The sequence below is a fragment of the Drosophila melanogaster genome, chromosome 2R (genome assembly GCF_000001215.4).
Source record: "Drosophila melanogaster chromosome 2R".
NCBI classification, from domain to species: domain Eukaryota; kingdom Metazoa; phylum Arthropoda; class Insecta; order Diptera; family Drosophilidae; genus Drosophila; species Drosophila melanogaster.
The window spans coordinates 16,372,706-16,395,811 of record NT_033778.4 but is presented as its reverse complement, the minus strand read 5'-3'; the positions used below and the strand labels follow the sequence as shown (position 1 = coordinate 16,395,811).

At 42.7% G+C, this 23,106-nt stretch overlaps 2 protein-coding genes and 2 long non-coding RNA genes across 7 annotated transcripts in view, besides 1 other annotated feature; 1 reads left to right on the top strand and 3 right to left on the bottom strand.

The window, feature by feature from the left end:
- Sema2b (Semaphorin 2b) overlaps positions 1-9,288 on the bottom strand; it is a 45,235-nt gene extending 35,947 nt beyond the window's left edge. For all 3 annotated transcript variants that reach the window (NM_001274096.1, NM_001144208.2, NM_001274095.1), the window contains exon 1: positions 9,062-9,288. The gene's annotated coding sequence lies outside the window, so the exon portion shown is untranslated. The remainder of the gene's footprint in view (positions 1-9,061) is intronic.
- Positions 9,289-10,046: 758 nt separating this feature from the next.
- CG43187 (uncharacterized protein) lies at positions 10,047-15,296 on the bottom strand. 2 transcript variants are annotated; one of them, NM_001299562.1, is made up of 3 exons: positions 15,063-15,296; positions 14,827-14,965; positions 10,047-14,766 (listed from the first exon to the last, which is right to left on the bottom strand). In NM_001299562.1, the coding sequence occupies exons 1-3, from the start codon at positions 15,252-15,254 to the stop codon at positions 14,660-14,662; spliced, it is 438 nt and encodes a 145-aa protein (NP_001286491.1). In that variant the 5' UTR covers positions 15,255-15,296; the 3' UTR covers positions 10,047-14,659. The 2 variants fall into 2 exon arrangements, with proteins under 2 accessions (NP_001286491.1, NP_001246366.1); NM_001259437.2 differs by having other exon boundaries at positions 13,917-14,766.
- Positions 12,514-12,611: a mobile genetic element.
- A 320-nt stretch (positions 15,297-15,616) lies between the features above and the next one.
- lncRNA:CR45317 (long non-coding RNA:CR45317) lies at positions 15,617-16,517 on the top strand. The gene has a single exon (NR_124575.1). It is a non-coding gene; the product is annotated as a long non-coding RNA:CR45317 (long non-coding RNA).
- On the bottom strand, positions 15,677-16,997 carry lncRNA:CR45316 (long non-coding RNA:CR45316). The gene has a single exon (NR_124574.1). It is a non-coding gene; the product is annotated as a long non-coding RNA:CR45316 (long non-coding RNA).
- Between the last annotated feature and the right edge of the window lie 6,109 nt (positions 16,998-23,106).

Here is a 23,106-nt window from a genome sequence, read left to right as displayed (position 1 = left end):
AGCTGCTTTTTATTTGCGACTATTTACATTTGCTTTTATTAATCATAAAAAAAAGCATGGCTACAGAGGAGCGAGAGCAATATTTCGCCGAAATTGCCAAAAACGTTGACGCGGCTCGTGACCTCCGTCGCTTCGCCACCCCACTGCCCATTCCATGCCCTCTCCACCAGATTTTCTGGCTTAGTATCCTGGCCTGTGCTGCACGAAAGTGCAATTTGATTTTAATGGCGGCAAAATGTTGAATTCTAGTCGCATAGCCAGACAGACGTAGAAACCCCCCCATTCCCCGGTCCGACCACCACATCCCCTTAGCTGTTGCTTCCTGCCTGCAATCAGGAGCCATTTGTGTTTGTCGTTGATCCTCCTGGTGCAAGGCTCACGCACGTGCACTGAGAGAAAAGGTTTAGGGAGTAAGGAGATGCACTACGACAAGAAGTTAATTCTTGAAATAAAAGTCGAGAGCTTGAGCTTATTCTAAGTTCTAATCAAGTGCAATCCAACAAGCAAAGTTATAACTATAAACTTGTATGGAATTTTTCTTCCAGTGTACACCTACACACACACACACACACACACACGGAGTCTTTCCCCATGGAGTGTCGTCTGCCTGGTTCCGTTTTGCATTTTGATTGTTTTTTATGAGTAAGTGTGAGTGTGCGTCACACGGAGTACGTGCGTGCATTTGTTTGTTTGTTTGTTTGCGCCGAATGTTTGGTCGACGAGAACTGAGGCAAACAACCGCTCGTCACTGTCATTAACGTCATTGTGGCTCCGGTCAGGAGCAGGACTCCAGAGCCCATTGCCCAACCGCCCACCATGCACCGTCCGGTGTCCTATGCTCCTGATGTCCCGATATCCCATGTCCTGTGCCTGGCAATCGAACGGCCAGCGCGTCTAACATTTTAAATTATTCAAATGACATTCTTCCACTGGCTGTGCCGACGACTCTTCCCCTAATTACATTTGGCCAAGGTTTAGTTCAAGTTGTACGAGAGCCATGAAAACTATCAATAATTCATTTATTTTCATTTAATTGACTGAAATTTCAGGCGACACACGCACAAATGCCATTTGCATTGGATCCTCCCATTTTTTTTTTTTTTTTTTGAAGGCACGCCCTCAATGACCTTTAGCAGGGGGTAAAAAAATCAAAAAAGAATTAGAGGTAACGCACAGGAGAGACGTTGAAGGAGGGTGAACATTTATTATTTCATTATTAAAAAGTGTAAAAAGGTTTCTATTCTTGCAAATTGTTCGACCACATTAAAGGATTTGTGCCACTGTTCAAGGAAAAATCCTAAGAGTGAGGTGTTGGAGTGAACCTTCCGCTTTTGTTTGCTGATGTTTGCAGAAAGTCAAGTCAGGGTTGGACCTGACTGGCGCTGTTGGTGAGTCCTTGATAAGGGTTTCCCAGCGGCACGCACATTTGCCCGAAGGCCAGTGACCACCGACAGCCACCCACCCAACCACCCACCACCCAATCACAATGCAATGCTGTGTGTGCATGGACTGAGCTCTAGTTTATTTGTTAATGGTTTATTTATTAATTCCTGCGGATTATCACATCAGACAGACATTGCCAATGGCAATGAGATAAGGCACGAACGGACAACGGAAATCCATATGCCATTTAGTCGAAGTTGGAGGGTGAAATTGAAGGGAAAGCGAAGGGAAATGCTTATCGGGCTGGCCGGGCTAATTCACGCCCTTCCCACCCAGCGAATCTTGAGCAAATTGCAAATTTGTGTTGAACACTTTGGGCACCGTGTATTAATAATGGATAAGGAGCAGACTTAGCTGGCGGAATAGTTTCCCACATATACTATATCCGCTTAAAAGTGCCAGAAACATGCGTAGACAATTTCCTTCGGCGCGGTGAAGTGGGTGGGCCGGAAATTTGAAAATTTTCAGCCAACTTCGAAAGGGAAAACTGCAAGGGGATTTTCCTGCAGTGCGTTTGACAGGCTCTGAGTGTTCAGGCGTGTGTGAACTTCCGCACATGCACACACACACACACACACTCGCACGAGCGCTCATTGAAGGAGAAACAAATTTCCCCAAAATATGTACGCACATATACAAGGAAATTCTCAGCAATTAGTAAATAAAATGTTTCAACTAGAATTTTACCAACCCCAGAAATTCACAAAGGACCCGGGAAACACGACTGAAAATTGAGAAAGATTCGAATTTTCGGAACTGTATGGGCTGAGGTGGTAGGGGTAGTCGAAAAACCTTTTAAAGTATTCAATAACATGAAAATGCCAACCCTGCTCCACAAAATAACTCCCGCCACTTTCATTTTAACCTGATGGACGTGACAACAAATTGAATTTCTCACGCCTTCTGATTCGGTTGCTACAATTTTTTTTTCGGTATTTTTAAACTCGATATGAACCCAGTAGCGAACCCCCTTAAAAGCATATAAATGTCATCAAGTTCATGTAAAGCGAAAGGTTATCACAGGAATTTCATAAAATGAAAAGACATCCTAGAAGACTCGATTTTTGTGAGCGCATCGAATTACTGAAACTTCGGACTTAATCTTGAAATGGTCGGAATTTTGATTATTTAAACCCTGTCCCCAGCCATAATCATCAAATATAAAGCCACTTAGCCCACGACGACCCTTCCCCCCAACTCATAAAAAAAAAAAAAAACAAAATTGAATGTCAAATTCATACTCGAGTTCAAATTCAAATTCAAATTCAGACTGAGTCTGACATTGAAATTTGCATATGCCATGGCGGCGCTTACGTGTTTTGTTTGCTCTTTGTTTCTCTGTGCCTCCCCAGTTTCACCCACTCCCCATCATCAAAAATTTTCCGATGGGGGAGCGGTGGAAAAGCGTGGCGGCCTTTGAAGTGTGCCAGCATGGCGCTTAGCTGCTGATAATCCTTTTTAAATAAATTTGTTGGCACAAATCGTTATGCCAGCCCACTCAGAGGGGGGTTTACAAAACGCACCTTTTCTGGTTTTCATTTTTTGCAACCCCTTTTTCATATCTGCAATGCGTTTTGTAGCTTATTCGCTTCTCTCTGTTGTGCTAAGCATGTTAATACACAGGAAATTAAACACTTATGCGGAAGTCATTGAAGAGGTAACTCCTACACATATGCACAGAGAAAAATGATGTAGTTAGTAAGCTACTTTGCTCCAACTCTTACAGCACAGCCATTTAACATAGCTAACTTTGCCATGTTTTAGACATTAATAGAAGGTTCTATTGAATATATTTTACTATGCCGTATATATATAGATAACTGATTTTTCACAATGTAACCATACATATTGCACCCCGGGAATTAAGTGGAATTTGAAAAGCGTCTGAGCATTCAATTATGCACAGGACAATGGCAATGGGGCCAAGGTAACGGCGGCAAGTACAACTACAACTACAAATACAGCCGCCACACCGATGGTAATGATGATCACAAGGACGTAACGATGATGAGGATGATGTCTGTCCTGATGTACATGTAGCACCCTTAATAGACACCCCCAAACACATTAACACACAGCCGACACAGAGCCATGAAAAACCGGGGGGGGGGGGGGGGGTGGTGTAAACAAAAACCCACAAAGCTAGAGCATGAAGAAAATTTCATTTAGTTTCCACTAACACGCTGTCAACAAAAAGGGGCGGCTGCTTTGGGGGGGCGGGGCAGCTGTGTGTTTCCCCTGCCGGCGAACTTAAGCGATTTTGCATTTCATTACGGCTTTCTATTTTTTTCCCCCTTCTTTTTTTGCGGTAAGCTTTCTCATTCGCAGCAGCGGCAGCAAAACAGAGCAGACAAAAACTGAAGATAAACACAAATACATAATCCAGGAGGGCAAACAAAAAGGGTTAACCCCGCCCCCACCTCTGGTCCAATCCCGAGCCCCCAAATCCCATAGCCACTATCCGTTCTCCTTCAGCCAAATCTGTTTTGTTGGTAACGGCTTGAGTTACTTAAATACTTTGTGCGGCGCATTCGAGCGCAAAATGAGGCACGGATTGACCCCCACAGGATTGTGTTATAAGATAATTGCTTAAAAGGATCAAAATCCTTGGGGTGGTGTGAGTCGCAATCTCCGCTCCAAACGGGTACCACCAGCAGTCCCATCAAGATGGACAGGCAGCGCGTATATATATGGAGCACTTCTGATTGCCGGCTGAATAAAGTTTCATTAAATCGCAAATTGCCATAATTCAACGCTTTACATTAGCCGCTCTTTAAAATCAGGGATCAGGAAACGGGGTGAAGTGTAGTGTAGTGGAGTGGAGTGGAGCGCAGTCAGCCGAGCAGCCAGACATCGATTAAATTGCGCAACAGAATGAACAGAATGAAGCAATAAACATTTAGGGGGCTCAGGACTCGGAGCTCGGGACTCAGGACTCAGGGCCCAGGACCCAGGACGTTGTGAACTGGAGCCATGAGCAAAGCCAGGGCACACGACAAAGCAGAAAAATTATCACAGAGTGTGTGTGCTGCTCACTAAAGTACACTGCTAGAAAATAGTGCTCTGTGCTCTGCTCTGTTTGTGTGAATACTTGCCAGTGGGTTAAACGTGTGCACATCGACGTCCGCATCAAATGGCCAAGCGACGTTTAGCAGTCGATAAAGTCATTCGGTGCAGCACGTGAATGCCGGCTAAGTTATGCATGTGTGCGTGAGCGTGTGTATGTGTGTGTGCTAGCCCTCTGACGTTCGTCCCCTCATTTTACGCTTTTGTGATAAAGTAATCAGCTGATGCCGTCGGCCAAAGTCCAGAGTCCAGAGTGCGATAGCCATCGATGGATGTCAACTGGGGCCACGACACTGACCATCGGTAACCGCAAAATGTTTATTGATTATTTACGACACACACACACACACACACAGGTACAAACGCACGCACACACACACACAGAGCGATGTGAAATGCATTTTATGTGGTCAAATATTGACGAAAATTGTATGGAAACTTTTAGATTTTATTTACCCAACAAATGGCAAATAGAAAAAATATGTAAAATAAATCAAACCGAAAGCAGTCATGCCGAATTGGCCAAAACAAAACCGACTGTAGCCAAATAGCAAATCAAAATAGTTCGGCCAAAACAAATAGGAACATCAAACGATTGGTTCGGGCTGTTGGCCTAGCCCCCCGACAAGCCTCTCGCTGGACAAACGCGGCGTCTAGACGGTATTGCATTTCGGCCATGGCCAATAAAGCAAATGCGAACATTCGTCCTACACTAAAAATTAACAACGGCGACGACACGTTTTGGCCAAAAAGAGGGGGGGTAAAATGTGGAAAAAAAATGGGAAAAGTGAGAGAAAGCAAAAGGCATAAACCAAAAGACAGACAACTGACAGACGGCCAAATGGAATAAGAAATGGCAATGAAAATAATAAAAGTCCCGAATGAAAGAACACGGGCGAAAAAGGATGAAACGGGAAACGGTGCGGCTATGAATGAAAATCGGAAAATGCTAAGCAAACAGACACACACACACACAAGCACAGAAAAAAAGGCATAACTCCAAGTGGATTTGTCTGTGTGTGTGTGTGCGTGTGAACAGGTTGTGCACTGAAATAAAAACGCAACAATGCGCAATCATCATTATCGTTAAAAGAGGCGCTTACAGAACTAGACAAATTGCCACTTTAGAGAGCTGGACCCGGCCAAAAGCCAAAAGGCTCAAAGTGGCAACACCAACAGTAACAGCAACATCAGCAACACTTGCAGATGCCCCAACAGCAACATCAAGAGCAACAAGAGCGGAAGTTGGCGGCCACAACGTGCCGAGCGGACCAAGGAAGCGTCTATAATGACCTCTGGGCAAATGGGCCAACACGCACACTCACACTCGCACTCGCACACTCACACACACACACACTGGCACCGACCCCGCATAAAACCAAAATGGCGCACATTAGAGACCCTCGGCGCACAAAAGTATGCTACGCTTGGCCATTTCAGGCTATGTTGGCTAACCAAAAACGACCAAAGAGCAAAAGAGCAACAAGCCAGCTCGCAAAAACAGCCAGCAAATAGCAAATAGAAACACGAAACAAAAAACAAAAAAATACACTCATAATCAACTGCCGGCGAGTGAACAATGAATAGAATCAAACAAACCCAAATAGCAGCCGAGTTCAGCAGCACCATCCACATCAACGGCAGCAAGTTCAAGGTTCAGCGTCTCATTGCTGGCTTTTGTTTAGTCGTCGGCATAGCTTAGGCCAGCACTTTTTTTTACCATTTCGCCTTTTTGGCCTTAATTATAGACACGCACACGAGCACACTCAGTCGCAAACATGAAGCGAACAATTATGCTGCCTTCTGCACAGCAGCAACAGTCGGGCGCAGCAGAAACATGAGCCTCCAATTCGTTGTAATGCACAGAAAGAAAAAAATCTTTAATTTCAATTGATAAATATGAAATAATGCACTTTCTGTAGGATGCGTAAATACCTATAATTGATTACTTAAAATGTCAGGGCTTTACAAAGTCTCAGTCTGTGGCAAAACTCTTTAGATTCGAAAATCACAAGTATCTATGTATCTTTTAAGTTTATGGTATTTAAGCAATATCAGTAATTTTAGGGCATTGAAGACGGTTGATTATTGTTTTTTCAGTATTTAAAGAAATGTGCCTAAAAACAGTCTTGAAATAGAAATCAGTAAGACATTTAACTATTTTATATGTTTCAATCTATCAGAAATCATGATAAGATGTTAGTTTAAGAACGTGAAAGAATTATAAATAACTTCTATGCATATTTCTGATTATTCTGCCAATTTATATCGCATAAATACCCATTTTCTTTACATGAAAACATTTTTCCATACTGTATGAGAGCCTGGCAATTTGCAGGCATCTAAATGATTTCCAAGAGCTTTCATTAATAGGAGGGTCAGATGCCTACCCCTTCGGCCATTTTCACCCTTCTTAAGGGCTCTGATTGCTGCTGCTGCTGCTGCTGTTCATGCAATGGCGACGGCAATTATTGTTACAATTAAAAAACCATTAGGCGTAATTTGGTTGCTTTGTGTGGCTCCTTTTTCTCGGCCACGTTTTTTTTACGGAGTATGAGTATTTGTTTGATTGGGCCACACGACACTTCCGTTGGACAGGCGGCTGAGCACGGAAAACGCAATGAAAACATTAATTTGCCGCCTAAGAATCAATAAGAATAAAAGTGCGCAAGTAAAGTCGGAAATAACTAATCCCCTGGCTTTGGTATTTGCCCCCGATTTCAAATATTCATGGTAATAACGCAGAAATTGCTTAATTCCATTTAATAAGCTGAAAATGTCTCTCTCTATGCGGCAATTGAGTGTGTGTACACACGGGTGTGTGTAATTTACTGACTTTTCCTCGGAGAATGTAACCAACTTTGAAGTTAACTATTTATGAAATTGAACTTTGGCTGCCATTAGCGCATAATTTCCTCATTGCCTGGCCCAAAATGGGAAGTTCGAAGCGATTTCTGAAAACGGTTTTCCTCTTCTATTTTCCTTTTTCGATTTTCTCGTCGCTCTTGTTTTATTTATACGTTTATTTTTCGATTGTAACACACATGCAACATGCCACACGAGGCAAAATGGCCACAAAGTGATGGGCCTAGTCTGCCATTGATTGGCAGCTGTCTCACATGACCCCCAATCCCCTAATCCAGAAGACCATGCCCCCCTTTTGTGCCACCAGCTGAGTGTCAAAGGCGCTTAAATGCTTTGAGCCTGCCGCCTGCCCCGCTCACTTCTTTGGCCAACGAGCCACTTTCTTCTTTTTGGCCAGGTTCTTTGGCCACTTTTTTCGGCTCTGGCCAATCTTCTCAGGTTCCATTGTACGCCGCGAAACGAGCTGAAACGCTTTTTTTGCCCCCTGCATTTAATACCCTAACTGACTGCGGCAGAAATTCCATCGCGTTTTTCATCCCTTTGTGAAATAATTAATGCCCCTGTTTTAAGCGAGGAATTAAAAAAATTTGGATCGTATCACACTCTTTAAAAAAGCGCCACTTTATATGCAATTACAAAATAAATAAAAAAAAGAGTGCTGAATGTTTAATTGAGACACTAAAATATTATGAAAATAAGTCTGTAAGTTTTTTAATGACCCCGTGCCGAATACTTAGTAAATTGTCTGTATATAAATACAACTTTACCTATCATATTAAAATATATTAAATATATAAAAACATAAAGAACAACAGTGACAACCAAATAGAATGAAATATACTTTTGAAAAGCTGAACATAACGATTTTTTTGTAGTATTTCCAGATATTTTGGTTTTAAAAAGTTAGAGCATCCAACTGGCGACTTGGCTGCACTTTTTCTTGACCCTATGCTGCAGTTCTGCGCTCATAATCACCAAAAAACAGACGGAGGGTCGGAGTGCTTTTGAAGTTCTTTCTGTTCGCATTGTTGCATGGCTCTTGGGCAACCGAAGGGGGGTATGCAGAGGCGTGGCAAACGGGGCATGGTGGGTCACGGAGGGGGCGGAGGGGCAAGGGCATGCGAAACAACCTCGACATGCGATGCAATCGCCAGCACTTTTTTCAACCAGCTTTTGTGTCTTGGTGGCGTTTTTTCTCAATTTTTTCTTTTTTTTTTGTTAGCCGCGAGTCGCAAATCGCAAATCGCTTGCTGCAAGTTGCGACCAGGTGGCTACTGTTACGGCCAAGATATTGCACACTTTGCTCGGAACGAAAAAAAAAGGCGAGAGAATTGCGCTTAGAGCTGTTCTAAGTGGCAATAACAATTTGGCCGTTTGCATTCGCAATTTATGTGCTGAATGGGCCAACTTGGCTGGCTGCACAAATGCAAATGGCAAACTGATGGCCAAAAATAACTCCTTTGTCTTCCTCACGCTGCACTCCGCACTCCGCCATCCGCACTCTTTTCTGCAGTCAGAGGCACGAAAGAGAACGGGTTGCAAACAAGTTGGGATCAACTGGTCAGCGCGGGTAATGCAAAGTGAAACACGCTTGGCAGGTAGCGCTCAGCTCAGGTGGGATTCTGATTGGATTCGGGGATTGGAGAGCGTTGCACAGTCGTTTGGGGATCGAGATTTGTATATTCACCTCACTGCTGCTGAGTTATGTTGCACACTTGTCACTGAAACTGAAACCTGTGTTTTTCATATATATTTCGCATTTATTATTCTTGTTTGTTGCGTGGGCACTGCTAGCGAGTTGCACGAGTTTTCTTTAGCTGGGTTTCGGTTTCTGACTGCGCTTTTCCGATTTCCCACTTTCCCGCTTAACATCCGCACACGATGACCGTTCGAGTCGCGATTTCAAGACAAACTGAACAATCCGTCGTTGTTGCTTCGCCGCCGCCGAAGTTTTCGCACCACACACACTCGTATCTTCGTAACTTCGGCTTTTTGGGGGAATTCGGCTTCGCTCTCATTCGTTTGGCAGTCGCTGAAGTTCGTCGAAAACGAGTTTCGAGCTGGCAATGCCGTGTCAACTGTTACTGGGAACACTTCTCAGCACCTACCGGCATTTTTAACAGTTTGTTTTGCTGTTGAGCCTACAGACTTGCACTGTGGGAACAGTCTAAAAAATGTTAACATTGTCCCTGAAAAATTTTTGGTTTCAAGATGAATTCATTTGTAATAATATATATTTTTATGTACTTTATGTACAAAAATCTAATGAAAATCGTATACAAATTTTCTTTATGTTCTCTTTTTGTGTATTTTATAATGTTAAATTTTAATTTATTTCAAAATAATGTTATCTGATGTTTTAGACTTTATTTAATTTACTATTGTTTCTATGTTTGTAAAGTGTTAAGAACTTCTTTATCTACCCTAATACTTCAAGTATTGATTTAAATCAAATTTTAGGAATTGGAACTAAAACATTGAATTTAAAAGTTTAATTTTTTCTTAGCAGTTTTTATTTGAAATATATATATATTACGAACGTTGTGCTTAAAACGCATTTCATGTACACGGACAATTTCGAGTCAAAATCCAAATTGCAAATCCACAAGGAAAAATGACAACTGCCGCACAATCTCAATTAGCCCAGGTTAGTAATTGATGTGGTCAGCTGCAAGAGTCCTTTCTCCAACACCTTCTTTGGCGATTATAGAACTTTCACTTAATTGCCATAAATTGGAAGTGCCAATACGTGTTGCATTAAACTTTCAGATCCATTCGTTGAGCGGCCAATCAAGTGATTGACCACAGATTGTGCGGAGGTGGCGGCGACGAAGGGGATAGTAAAATCATTTGGAATTAGGGCATGTGGAATAATTTATGCTCGAATTAATAATGGCACGTAGCCAATCATTTGAATGCGATTTAATTAATTTCCCATGCCGACATTCACCTGAAACTGGTCTCCGTTCCGTATCGTTCCGTCGTAATGACAGGGACAGGCCAGGCCAGGCCAGGACTTAAGCCACTCGTTGGCCGAGATGGATATGCACTACTTACGCCCGCTTGTATATCAATAAAATCAAATAAATATATCGTTTGAGTCCAGGGCCATCCACCTGAGATCCGCACGCATATAAATAACCAATGATGCGGCATTTATCTGCCCGCCACTCCCACTCCTGCTTCAACTCCTCGTATTCCACTGCTGGCCATCAGTCTCGGCTTACGTTCCATTTAAAATGGTTTTCGGTCCGTCGTGGGGGCCATTGAAACTAAAGACGAAGAAATTGTTCTTTCAGTGCACAGGAAAAAATCCGAGGCACTGCAAAACATAACAAAATATATCTATACCTTGTAAGCAAGTTCTTTTGAAACAACAAATATCCTACAATAACTTACTTTGATTTTGTAATTCAACTTTCCTTTACGGTCTAATAAGAATAAGGATTTGTATTTATTTTTCTCAGTGTTTCGCCGCCATTGTTCTGCGGGAGCTGGCAGGACTCCTCCAGAGCCGAACTTGGGGCTAAAAGGGATAAACGTTTTTAGCATGGCCTGCACGATTTTTATGCAAGGAACGTGTTGTTGCTGCCCCAGCCCCTTTTGGCTCAGAGGCTCTTGGCCATGTCCGTGCGACTGTTTCGCGTCATTTGCTCTCTGCTGGATCGTAATTTTATGGCTGCCAGCAGCTTCTTGGGTCTCCAATTGCCAGGGTGGCCAAGTGATGGCATAGCAGGCAGTCAAAGCAAACGGAAGTAAACTGAAGCCAAAAATTCTCGTTTTTATTTGACGAAGCGTTCAGTTCACAGAGCATTCCTCCAGAAGTTGTCAAAACAAAGCGAGCGAAACTAACAATAAGTGAGTGGAGAGGCAGACAACTACGGCTGGCAAAGATGGAGTCGGTTTGGGCCAAGGTGGGTTTTGGGCTAACAATGGCCCAACTGCATCACCTGGCATCGGACCAAACGGCAGGCGGAGCAGGCGAGAATATCGCTTACCAACTCGTTTGGCAATTTTTCTCAATTTTCACATTGAAAACTAAGCGCCGGAGGAACGATAGAGCCGCCCCTCAATAGTATCATCCATCCCTAGCCAAACCCTTTTAAACACATACAACACACACTTTTCGACTTCATATTTGGGCTTCCAATTTGAGTGGGGCCACGGGGAGAGGGGAAGGGGGCCTCCGGTGGGAGGTGTCAGCGGCACAAAGCCAACTGGATTTCCGCAGGCCAACTCGGATTCGCTGGGCACTGGAAAAATAAGTATTAGTGTTGTTTGCGAAAAAAAAGAGTGTTGAGTAGTTCATTATTACTGAAATATATCATATTGATATCCGAGTTCCTAGGTGCGAAGTAATTTTTGTACATTTTGCCTTGAATTCCTTGTGATTTCTTCGAGTGCATTTACAGTATCCACCTCCATCTTGATTCCGCTGGCCATGTTGCTGCTCCACGATTGCTCTTTGGTGATTTGGATTCCCTGCCAACGCACACACGCACATGCACACACACACGCGGCCAAACAAAGCACAAATTGTTGTATGTAATTGTGCGTTGGCACACACACTCATGCTCATTCGCATTAACACAACAACAAGTGGAGCAGCCACACGAGCTCACCTGCCGCTGCGTGCGCCGAATTCCCATGCATACTTGGCGGCGCCTGCTCTGGCATTCCTTCCCCTACCACGCCCACCGCTGCAGGGTTACCTTTCGCCCAGAAAACTACGACCCTGTGCAAATAAAAAGTGATATACGCGCGACACTGAATGAATATTAATCGCTTTCTTTTTGCAGCTCCCATTCCGTTTGGGGGCACTTTTCTCTACAGGCTCCCTGGCCTTTTGTTTGGACCATCTGGCCGGCTGATTTGGCAGCTTAAATGATTTCCGCTTCGACTCCACTGCGTGCGGAATTCACGGGAATTTATTAGTTAAGTCTAGCTGATTGTTCCTGGTCCGCCGTTTGGAATAACTCGGGCTCCCTTGATTTTCCGTCTGGGTTTCATTTCCTTCTTTTTCTTTTTGTGGGAAAATTCATATTGTTTTTTGCGCGTGGGCGTGGTCGCACTTCTGCAAAACACCAAGTGAATATATATAACAAGAGAGAACGCTGTGGTCGAATTCTCCTGGACAGTTCGACTGGAATATTGAAATTGATCAAGAAGATACATACTTTACATGGCCGGAAACTCATCCTTCTACCTGGTAAATACTTTTCATCGAATCTAGTAACTAATGAATACTCAAGCATTGCTCAGCATCATTGCCTCTAATAGTTATTAACAACATTTTCTCTACTACTTTTATTTAAAATATTAATTTTGTAAATTAGTTTTTTTTTTTGAGTGCACAATCCCCTTGAGCCCCAACTTGTCATAAGGGTTAACACCCTACCTTTTTTTTGGCCTCTCCTTGTATGTACTTAGCACCTTTGAAGGGCTTCACTGTGCAGCCGAAAAAAAAAACCATCACAAATTTCGGGCGATTCAATTTGGGCTCCCGGTGGATTCAAAGTTTGTTTGCTGTTTTTTATTTTAATGAATTTTTCGCATTAAATTTCGCAACAATGAATCGCTTTGTGCGGAGGGTTCGATGTCACCAAGGTGTTTGCAACGCTTGACACCTCGGCTGCTCGATTGTGCCACTCCCCAGCCACCTCCCCTGATCTTTCCTGCACCGAACCACACCCCCCCCCCCCTTGGTTTGACCCTCCTGAGTCTGTCAGGTATTTCCGCAAACATGTTTGCATGTTTTGCCACACAGAATTTATAGTTAATTTTCAATTTTGTTCAACAAGCTGCACAGACACTAACGCTCACAGGCTCACATAGATTTGAATGAATGGATTCCATTTTGCCGGCATGCCAGGTGGCTGGGGATGGGGTTGGGGATTGGTGTTCCAAAAGGGGGCGGATCTGGCACCCAGTGTCAAAGGCAAACTTTGCAGACAACAAAAGCCCATCGCAGGCTGGGAAGGAAGATGCAAGGATCTGAGGACAAGAACACGACACAGGAGCTGAGAAGAGGAGGACATTCAAACTTTACTTTACGCTCTCCATTCTAATTGCCAGTGCTCTACACCCCTTTTTTAAAGGTGTCACAGACTACGCCCATGCGGCTTTTGATTCTCTGTGGTTGGTGCGTCTGCAAAAAAAGACAACTAAATAATACAAAAATAAAACTCAAAAACACACTTGCGACGAAACTAATCTGCTAGTGAGCCCCAGCATGACACGCTCACTGGAAAAACCAAAGTAGCTCAATAAATGTAAGTTGTTAAAATGTTTTTTTTTTAAAAGGTAAATGAAAATCGAGGAAAGCTCATCAAAGTCTACGTATACGTATTATCAGTTATTTTATGTTATTAGCACACGTTATCAGTTAAGTGCGCCTTTTTAAGGCTTTATCAAATTTATAAAGTAAATAAATAATAAATATTAATCCCTCGTGAATGCGATTACTGCTAACTAGCTTAAAAATTATTGAATTAATAGAATATTATATGTATATAAATAAACATTATTACTAATATTTTCTTACTTAAATTGCTTTCACAATATTGATTGATTATGTTACACTATAAGTATCTTTTTCGTAGATGGTAATTTATAGTACATAACTTATTTTTCCCCTGTGTACTGAGCTCCCTGTACTCCAGTGTATACATAGAAAAGCAATTTGTTTGCGGCTCTCACTATTGTTGCATGATTATTGTTTGTTTGGATGCGTCTGTTTCCCAACCGAATCGCGCGACTCGAGTCGCCTCCCCGAATATCCGCCCATTTCCCGCCAGTTTTCCCCACCATCTTTGTCACACTTTTTTCCAGCAGCCGCACTGTATGTGTGTGTGTGCGTGTGTGTGTGAGTCTGTCCTTGCGGTGTATTTAACCTGTCTGCTTGTTGGATTACGACAACCAGTCCACAGACAGGCGGAGAAGGGGCTTATGGGACGACAAACAGAACAAAACGGGCAACAAAACATGTATCTATTCATACGCCACTTTGTGCCAAAGGGGGTGGGCCAATGGGTTGTGGGTGGTTGGGGACAGGACGGGTAATGCAATACGCATGCAACGATACCGCAAAAGCCCCAGAAGAGACCCGGAACCCAACCCACACCACACCGACCAGTCTTCCACTGGGTTAGCAGACATTTTAACGCTTATTTTACTTTTGGCTACAAAAGCACACCCCGCAGCAAACATCATGTTCACACTTATTTGCCCCATACACTCGGCTCAACTGTTTTTCACTGGGCTAGAAAAAAAAAAGACAAACGCACTAATATTCCGTTTGCACCGACTCCATTATGAGCATTTTCCGATGCGATTGAGTGTGCATTTGAAGAAAGTCCTGGAAGACATCGTACATGAAATAGGACCAGAAACCTAATAAAAACAGATGCTATAAACAGAGTAATTCTTTGCGAAAAGCCATATGAAAAATACCGGCAATGGATTGAAAGAGGAAAACTGCGAATACCATTCTGCCCTCCAGATTGTAGAAGTACACGATGGATTTGTACAGAAGCGTGTAAATAAATATGCATGCTGCCAGCAGCCAGGGCAAGAAAAGCCAGTGATTACTCTACGAATAGAAAGCTAAACTTGATTTCTCTTAGTTATTTTGATGAAGAAATGTCATACTTACTATAATTGTGAATAAATCAATATATTATCCTTACCTTTGAGGAGCCCACGAATAGAAATATTCCACCGATGATCTGCAGCAGGCAAACATGATGCCACACATTGGTTTCCCAGCACTTATGGATCTCCACCCATGTGGTGGTGAAGCCAGCGATAAGGAGGGATACAACTACGGTGGAGCCAGCAATGACCATTCGCACGTGGTTGGCATTCAGCGATCCGAACATTTTTCCAGCTCAACAGAACGCGACGAGCAAACCAGAAACACTGATCAAACCTCCTATTCCAGAACGCTCACAACTGGAAATAAGCCTTATCAATAAGCTTATGCAGAGAAAATATAACAAATCGATAAGGGCAATATCGAATTCGACAAACAGAAGCCCACATACCATTGCGGACTATAAAAATATATTTTATTTATATTTTATTTTATATATTTTGAGATAACTTATGCAGTTAGCGAATATATTGTTGCTGAAATTTAGGATTTATGCTAAAATTTGGATTTATGTTAAGTTTCAGCAGTGAAACAATTGTAAGAGGTCATCGCAAACATTTCTTTAAATATATTTTATTTTTATTTCATAGAACACTAGTGCTTCTATTTCAATTCTTTTGTGTTGTTGAATTACCGACAGAGCTGCTGATGGAAAACTTTAACCAGAGTGGAGGTTATGGGGCTTGGGCCGCGATGAATGTTCCTCTTAAGTAGCTGAAGCTTTTCGCGTAAATTAGCCAAGTGTAGACTTCATTAAGTTGGGCCAGTAAATTAAGTGCTAATGTCGAAAGTTTTGACCGACAAAGTGCGCAATGAAACGGGCTATAGTTGTTGCTGCCATCCGAGGCGATGTTGTTGTGCCTGATATTTTTGCGCCACTCCTGCTGCGGAAACAGCCAGCAGCGATGGGAAAGCAAAAGCAGGAGCAGCTTCATCCGAATCCTCATCCGCATCGGCAGCCTCATGCCCATGAAACCGCAACAACAACAGCGGGCGTAACACCAGATATTAGGGTCATCGAATTGTGCAATACCCTTTTAAGTGATTTATATTAAATAGCAGGAATGTTCTGCTTCCAAGCAGAATAACTACAAAAAACAAAAATACTGCTCTTCATAATTCAGTGAATTAGACTTATTTACTTAATTATTAATTTATTAAACTTTCGATTGCAAACATACTAAATCATCATCTATTTTACAGGGTATACCAAATGGAGAAGTGGTTAGAAGGCTAAATTGATGATGTAGACCAGCGAAGGAAAATTGCACTCACTTTCCACGGCAGCTCCGGCCATCCCCTTACCCCCTTCTCGACCAAAAAATGAGAGGGCAGCTGCCACGCCCCCCAACCACCCACTAAATTTTGCCCGTAATGTCTGCGTGAGGCAAAAACAGTCTGCAAATTTTTAATGCTTTAATCTTGATGCTAATAAATCTTGAAGTTCCCTAGCACTTTCACATTACTTTTGGGGCGCCAAAGGGTTGGCGGAAAGGCGCTGGTGGCAAATACAATTAGACAGCTGCACGCTTAACGTTCTTAGTTTAAGCCAATTTGAATGCACTTTGGACCCCTTCCAGCCCGCGCCCCTGGGTAATTGCAAGTGACACTTGAGGCGAGCGAGCGCCTTGCTGACATCGCCTCTAATCGAATTCCGAGCTGTTCGGTGCGTGCGGCCTGGCCATTGATTAACCCTACCAGTTTTCCATCAATCTATGTATGTATGTGGAGGGTTGGGTGGAAAAACTTTGGGCATAATTTTCCCTGGCAAAAGTTGGCCACAATGTCATCAGCGGCACTTGCCAGTTTTATTTTGCGGCAGAGGGATGGATGGGATCACAGGACTTACATACTTCCGGTGACACAGAACTGTCAGGATGGCGTGTGACAAATTTCCGTTATTAGAAGAGGGCAAAACTCGTTTTATTAACTTGAAATTTATGGCCAGCCATTTGGCAAAGACAAATTAATCAAAAAAAAAAAAAAGTAGAAAAAAAAGGCGCTTGCTGCTTGGCTTTTATTTCCGTGTACATAAATTTGTATTTAAAAATGAGTTAGACGCGGAGCTTTGGCTCAATTTCACGCCAACTCAGCTACCCAGATTCTCCCACCTGCCAAATGCCAAATGGAGCCCATTTCTCTTCGCCCTTCCAGACTTTTCTTATTATGTACGAATTTGTCATTTCCCCGAGCTGAAATGCAATTTAAATGCTGCCGGGTAGCGAAAAGGAATTTTAATGTTCACCATCTTAATGGCAAGACTTTCGAGTTAAACAATCCCGATGTCCTTGGAGTAAACAGTAATCAGGAACCAGGGCCTCCTCATCAACTCTCTCTCTCTTTTGTATTTGCCCAGCAGATGGAGCATATGTTGACCACTTTGGCTTCTGGCCCTTCTTTATGAGATGGACGCTTAGTTGCCTCACTTTATGCTTCAAAGGGCGGGGAAAAAAGTGCAAAAATATGTTGCACATAAATTCGTATTAAGTTTGGCCCGCTGTCACTTTTTCTTCGGCCGCCTAAGCAATGCGGGCAGACAGAATAACGACATAATCATAAATTTAAATATGCAACCCAGAGTTCCTGCCCCTTACATCTCTGCCAAAAAAAAAAAAAAAAAAAGAAAACAGAGCGGAAAAGAAAGGCGACTGGGTACAAAAAATCGCAGAGGAAAACCTTGGCAGTGACAGTTTCACTTTGGCTGGCATAAGGAATTTCCCCGGCTTGCCAGGCACACATGTTGCCCCAGCTTTATGCGTCCTAAATGGAGTTGTTTTCCAGCCGTCGAGTTGGGAAACTGGGGACTGGGAAATCGGAAGCGCCACTCTCCGCTGAGAAAGGTCTTTATTACCCAACGATGGAACTAACCTGGAGTCAGATTAAGATGGCCACTTGGGGTTCAAGTGTCACCCCTAATGTGCAAAAGGCAATGCCATTATTGTATGCGTATATACATGATTTAAATTTTATGGAAAAAGTTATTCAATTTATTTGAAGCCTCTAATTCCTTTATGTACATGCAAATAGTTGCTCAGTGAGGGATCTTAAAATTAATGATAGGCTCCAAAATTCAACTATCTAGTAATGAATTAAATATTTAAGCATCCCCTAAGTTGACAATACGTAATCGTACATCTTGAATTATGGCCAACTGTGGCACTATTAGTATATTCCCCGTTCAATCAAGTAATTTCAAGCGATTTACCGAAGAAAAGTGGCAGGAAAATTGCACAGAAAAGTTGGAGAAATCCAACACCTGGACACCCTTTTTAGTCCTTTTTTTTACGCCGCCGACAAACCCACGACCCCCATCATCATCTTCCTGCCGAGTCCCCAAAATCTGACGCAAACATTTTCGAGTAATCCGAGTGAGAAGGAGCTGGGCCGAAGCGACAAATAAAATATTTCGCAAAGCAAACTGTGGGCCAAACTCTGTGGATCTGGGACTGCTAGCATCGCCACTGGGAGGGTAACAGAAAGGAGTTGGCCCCAAAGGAGGGACATTAGTTTATTAGAGTGTGCTAGAAGCTTTAATGCCCCAAAACCTAAACATGAGATAAGTAGAGCGGGTATGGGAATATCCTTGGCAGGACGAGACAGGTCAGAGAACAGAGAACAGAGCGAGTGACATGGCAAATGCATGTTATTGTGTGTGCTTAAAAATAAGAGAGAGAGAGAGAGAGAGAGAAGGAGAGAATAAAATCTACTTAAATGGTGAAAAGTTGCGGACATGGAAGGTGCTTACGGCTCAAGGATATACGCAAATAATGTTTGTAAACAATTTTTATTGCTTTCTGGTTGAGATGCGCCCCGTATTTGCTTACAAAAGTAAAAGTTGTTGATAGAAATCACAGAACATAAACACAACAGAGAGATGCCAGCAATAGATTGAGATACAGATACATATACAGATCGGGGGGTGTGTGCACACAATAACATAAATTGCAGAATGTGACAAAGGGTTGTCCTTTGGCCCCGGCTACCCACTACCCACTACCCACTTCCACAATCGGTTCTTTAAGTTGAGTGGGTCAGCAGCCCGAGGAATATAAATAACAAAGGCCGGAGAAATTCCCCCGGACTTCTGTCGATGACATCAGCAAACATTCGAAGAAATTGAAAATCCAATCCGAGTTGGCCACATACACGAGTAGTTCCCCAGCCACCGCAGCCACTGACATGGCCAAAACCAAAGACAGCGTCAAAACCAGCCAACCAATTCGCCGGCAAAGTTGGGACTTTAAAGTTAAAGCCAAATCGGAAAGGGGAATTAAATGGTATGAGTATACTCGTATGCACACACACACTCACTCACCTAGAGAGCAAGCCAGAAAGCAGACGAGGAGGAAATTGCTTGCCTTTCCTAACTAAAACTTGAGGAAATTATGAAATTCATACAGGAAGACAATTTTCTTCAACATCTAATTCGCTTGCTGCAGCCCCAAATAAGGCTACAGTCAAAATAGTGAATAAACTACTTTATTCAAGCTGCAAAAATAAATGTGAAAAATATTTAATCAGATCAGCAAGCTGATTACAGTCAAGCTTATCCAGGGATAGAATAGTAATCGAATGAGAAGGTTACAAAAATATTAAGTTGCTCTAATTCTTATAAAACAAATATTCAGATGTATATAATATCAAAACATATTTTCTTTTAATATTGATTTTCTCTATATAGAAGTGGTGCACCTTAGCGAAGTGGCACCGTACAACTTTAGCTACATTGCATCAGCCCGAAATTTGTTTGCGGTCTTAGCCATAAGTTTGTCCGTCGACAGGCAACTTGTGGCGGCTGCTGGCTGTTGGCTGCTGCTCCTTGCCAGCTTTTGACTTTTGACAGCGGTAGCTATCAAATCCCGAATCCTGAATCCAGAATCCCATCGCTTTTACCCACCGCCCCAAGGATTCCCTGCGCGAACTCTCCGGAAAGCCTTGGTAGTGAACACACTTTAGGGACGCGGTTGATGTGCTCAAGGGCTAAGCTCGTTGCATTTATATACTTCACCTCCATTTAGCCTCGCCCGTGGCAGGATTTGCTTGAAAATAGATATGAAATACTGGCGAAAGGATAACCAAAGTTCGTTGCGTACTCTTGGCCTGGCTGTGTGGCAGTTTTGACGGAAATCCTTTACCGCTTGCCTTCCGCAATCCTGACCAATTCGTTTGGCTTTATTTAAGTTGCAATTTGCCAACAACTGATAGGTAGCCAACCGCCAGTTGGCCAAGCTCCGACATCTTGACTTTCATTAAGATTCTGCATATTTGGCAGTGTCTCAGTTTCAGTTTTAGTTGAGATAGCTGGCTGGTCTGCCTTGTTGGCTATCAAGGCAACAGGTTTAATTCATTTTGGTTTTCCTTATTTTTTATGCCAACCATGGATTTCACTTCGGCCAATGAGAAGGAGAAGAAAATCTAAAAATTACATAAGGGATCAGGGGAATTTTCGCTGGCACGGCCTTGTCGCACGCCAAAAGGAACAGGAGCCACAAAGCTCCTCGGCTAGATTCATTTGTTATTGTGCTCCAGCATCAGCATCAGCTCCAATTGCGACTCCATCTAGTACTCCGGCTCCAGCTCCTGCTCCTGTGTTTAGCTGCCGGCCGATTCCCAATGCAATAACTTAAAAAACACGAAGACAGCCTGACAGCCATGCTGCTCCAGCTTCTCTGGATTCTGCTCAGGATTCAGCATCCATTCCCTCCACGACTCCTGCAACAATGGACGGCTGGCAGCGCCTTTGGGCCGGAAGTGCCGCCATGACGAGCATAATTTAACAAGGCCAACGCAGCAGCCGTTGCCAGTTGCCATTTGGCCAACCAAAGGGGCCAAAAGCAATAGCAGCACCGCCCAAATGGCCAATGCCAGTGGACACAACGGACCAGGTCGCCGAGCTGCACAAAAAAAATCATATTTTCCCCCAGCTATTGACAGCGTAATCAGCAGAGTTGTAATAAAAATCCAAATACAATTTATTGTTGTACAGAACCAGGTAATTCATTACTTTATCGCTGCGAGTAGTTCACAATGCAGCAGCTGCGGCCACACACTGAGCGAAAAAATGGCTTTTGTAAGGGGTTAATAAATCAAGCACTTAAGCTTATTTTCAAATTCAACAAATATTAAGTTGATTTATCACTATAAATTCTATGATGTTTACCCCAAGGAAATAATAAATAAAAAATAACTTAAATATATCTAATTACTTTCCTGTTAATGTATTTAATTATTGCTTGTAATCCATATATGATTTATACCAAATGGATTATTTTCATTTTCATTTTGTAATAATTCCGCTCAGTGTTCTCGACTTGCAGACTCCCACTAAAGCCGGAAATTTATGGTCTCTAGCCGGGCTTGTGTATAAGATGGTCTAGATTGTCGCAGGCGGTGCGATGCAAATGGTTGTATTTCGATATTTTCCTTAGGCTCCGGCCGCAGACAAAGCCAAGACAAACAATCAACAAGCCAACAAACGGTGGACAGTGTCAACAGTCGTGTTTGGAGAAGATCAATAAACACCTCGGAGCAAATAATAATAATGGAATTTCTGGGCCCAGCTCTTTGTGAACAAATTATTGCTGATACCGAACATACATATATTATTTTTATATATATAAATATCCGTATCCCGCCAAACAACGAGCACGTACCAGTTTCCTCATTTGTTGTGCCCTGCCCGAAAAAGTATGCTACGGAAATGCGAGTGGGCGAAAATAAATAAGCATAAATGGTCAACCAAGCGAGGGAATAACAATAATGCCAGCCATAATAACAAAAGGCCAAGCAGCTTATGCGACAACCAAATCAAGTTAAAACACAAGCGGCCACAGCTGGTAAAAAAAAAGGCCTACGAGAAGTCTCAACTCAACTCGGTGAATATTTTAAAAATAATGTCGCCCGGCGGCAAATTGAAAATTAAACGAAAAACTTAAAAATAACTATGAAAAAAAAAATGAAAATTATTTGGGCCAAGGAAAAGTTGCACAGCTCGCCGTTGACCCCAAATTGTAGGCACAGGCGGTATTTTCCATTTTCCATTTGCCAGTTGGCTGTTAGCTGTTGTGCAAGTGTTGCCAACTTAATAAAATGAAGCTCAAACATGAAAAGTTGACCAGGCCAAGAGTGCGCGGTTCGCCGGACGGACGGGCAACAAAAACAACACGCGGCTAACAAACGCGGCAAGTGCATGTAGAAGAAGTTGTGCCAAAAAATACATTTTCCCTCTGTTGGTTTTCTTATTTTTGGGGACTTTTCCTGCTGTCACTAAGTTTTCCCCTTCCCCTGTAAGTAGTCTCTGAGGTAAACAGATGCGGTAAAAAATATATAATTATATGTAGATATATTATTATGGTGCTGCGGTAATTAAAGTCAATATTTGATTCAATGTCATAATTTAGAATAATCCAAATATAATTAAATTAGTTCAAACCCCTTAAACATTGAATAAAGGGTTATTGATTTACAAATGTTTACAATACCCTCATTTGTAATTCAGATTTTCCATTGGTTCACACGAACAATTTGCTTGTAAAGCAACTATTATTTTGACCACAACTGTTGGAGTGAACACTGCCTACGTGGGTCAGCTCATATTTTTCAGTGGCTGCCTCCATTGTGAGTGCGCGAATGTGTGGAGCTGGAGGCTGGAGGCTTAGTGCCAGAAGTCTCAGCGGAGTGCCTAAATTGAATATCATCAAGGCTCAAATTAATGTCTTCAACAGCCAAAACTTTGCCACTTGGACCACCGGCCCATGGATCCGAGGACCACAAGGATTCGGCGGCTACTCGCCCGAGAAGTTTTCCACTTTTTCCCTTTTGCGCTTTCCTTTTCTTTTCTTTTTTTTTTTTGGTTTAGGTTTTCTTCGTTCTTTTTCGCTTTTCCTGCTGTCCGTCCGCACATTTTGCGTTATTCCAAAGTTTTCGGGTGAGTTCTGACGCTCCGAAGCCGGAGCTTCTGGCTCCTGGTTGGTTGCCTCTTCCCGGAAAGTTTTATGCGCCTCAAATTGAAATATTTCCATAGAGCTTTGCACACACTAACGATATGGGGGTACTTTTCAATGACGCATCCTTGAGGT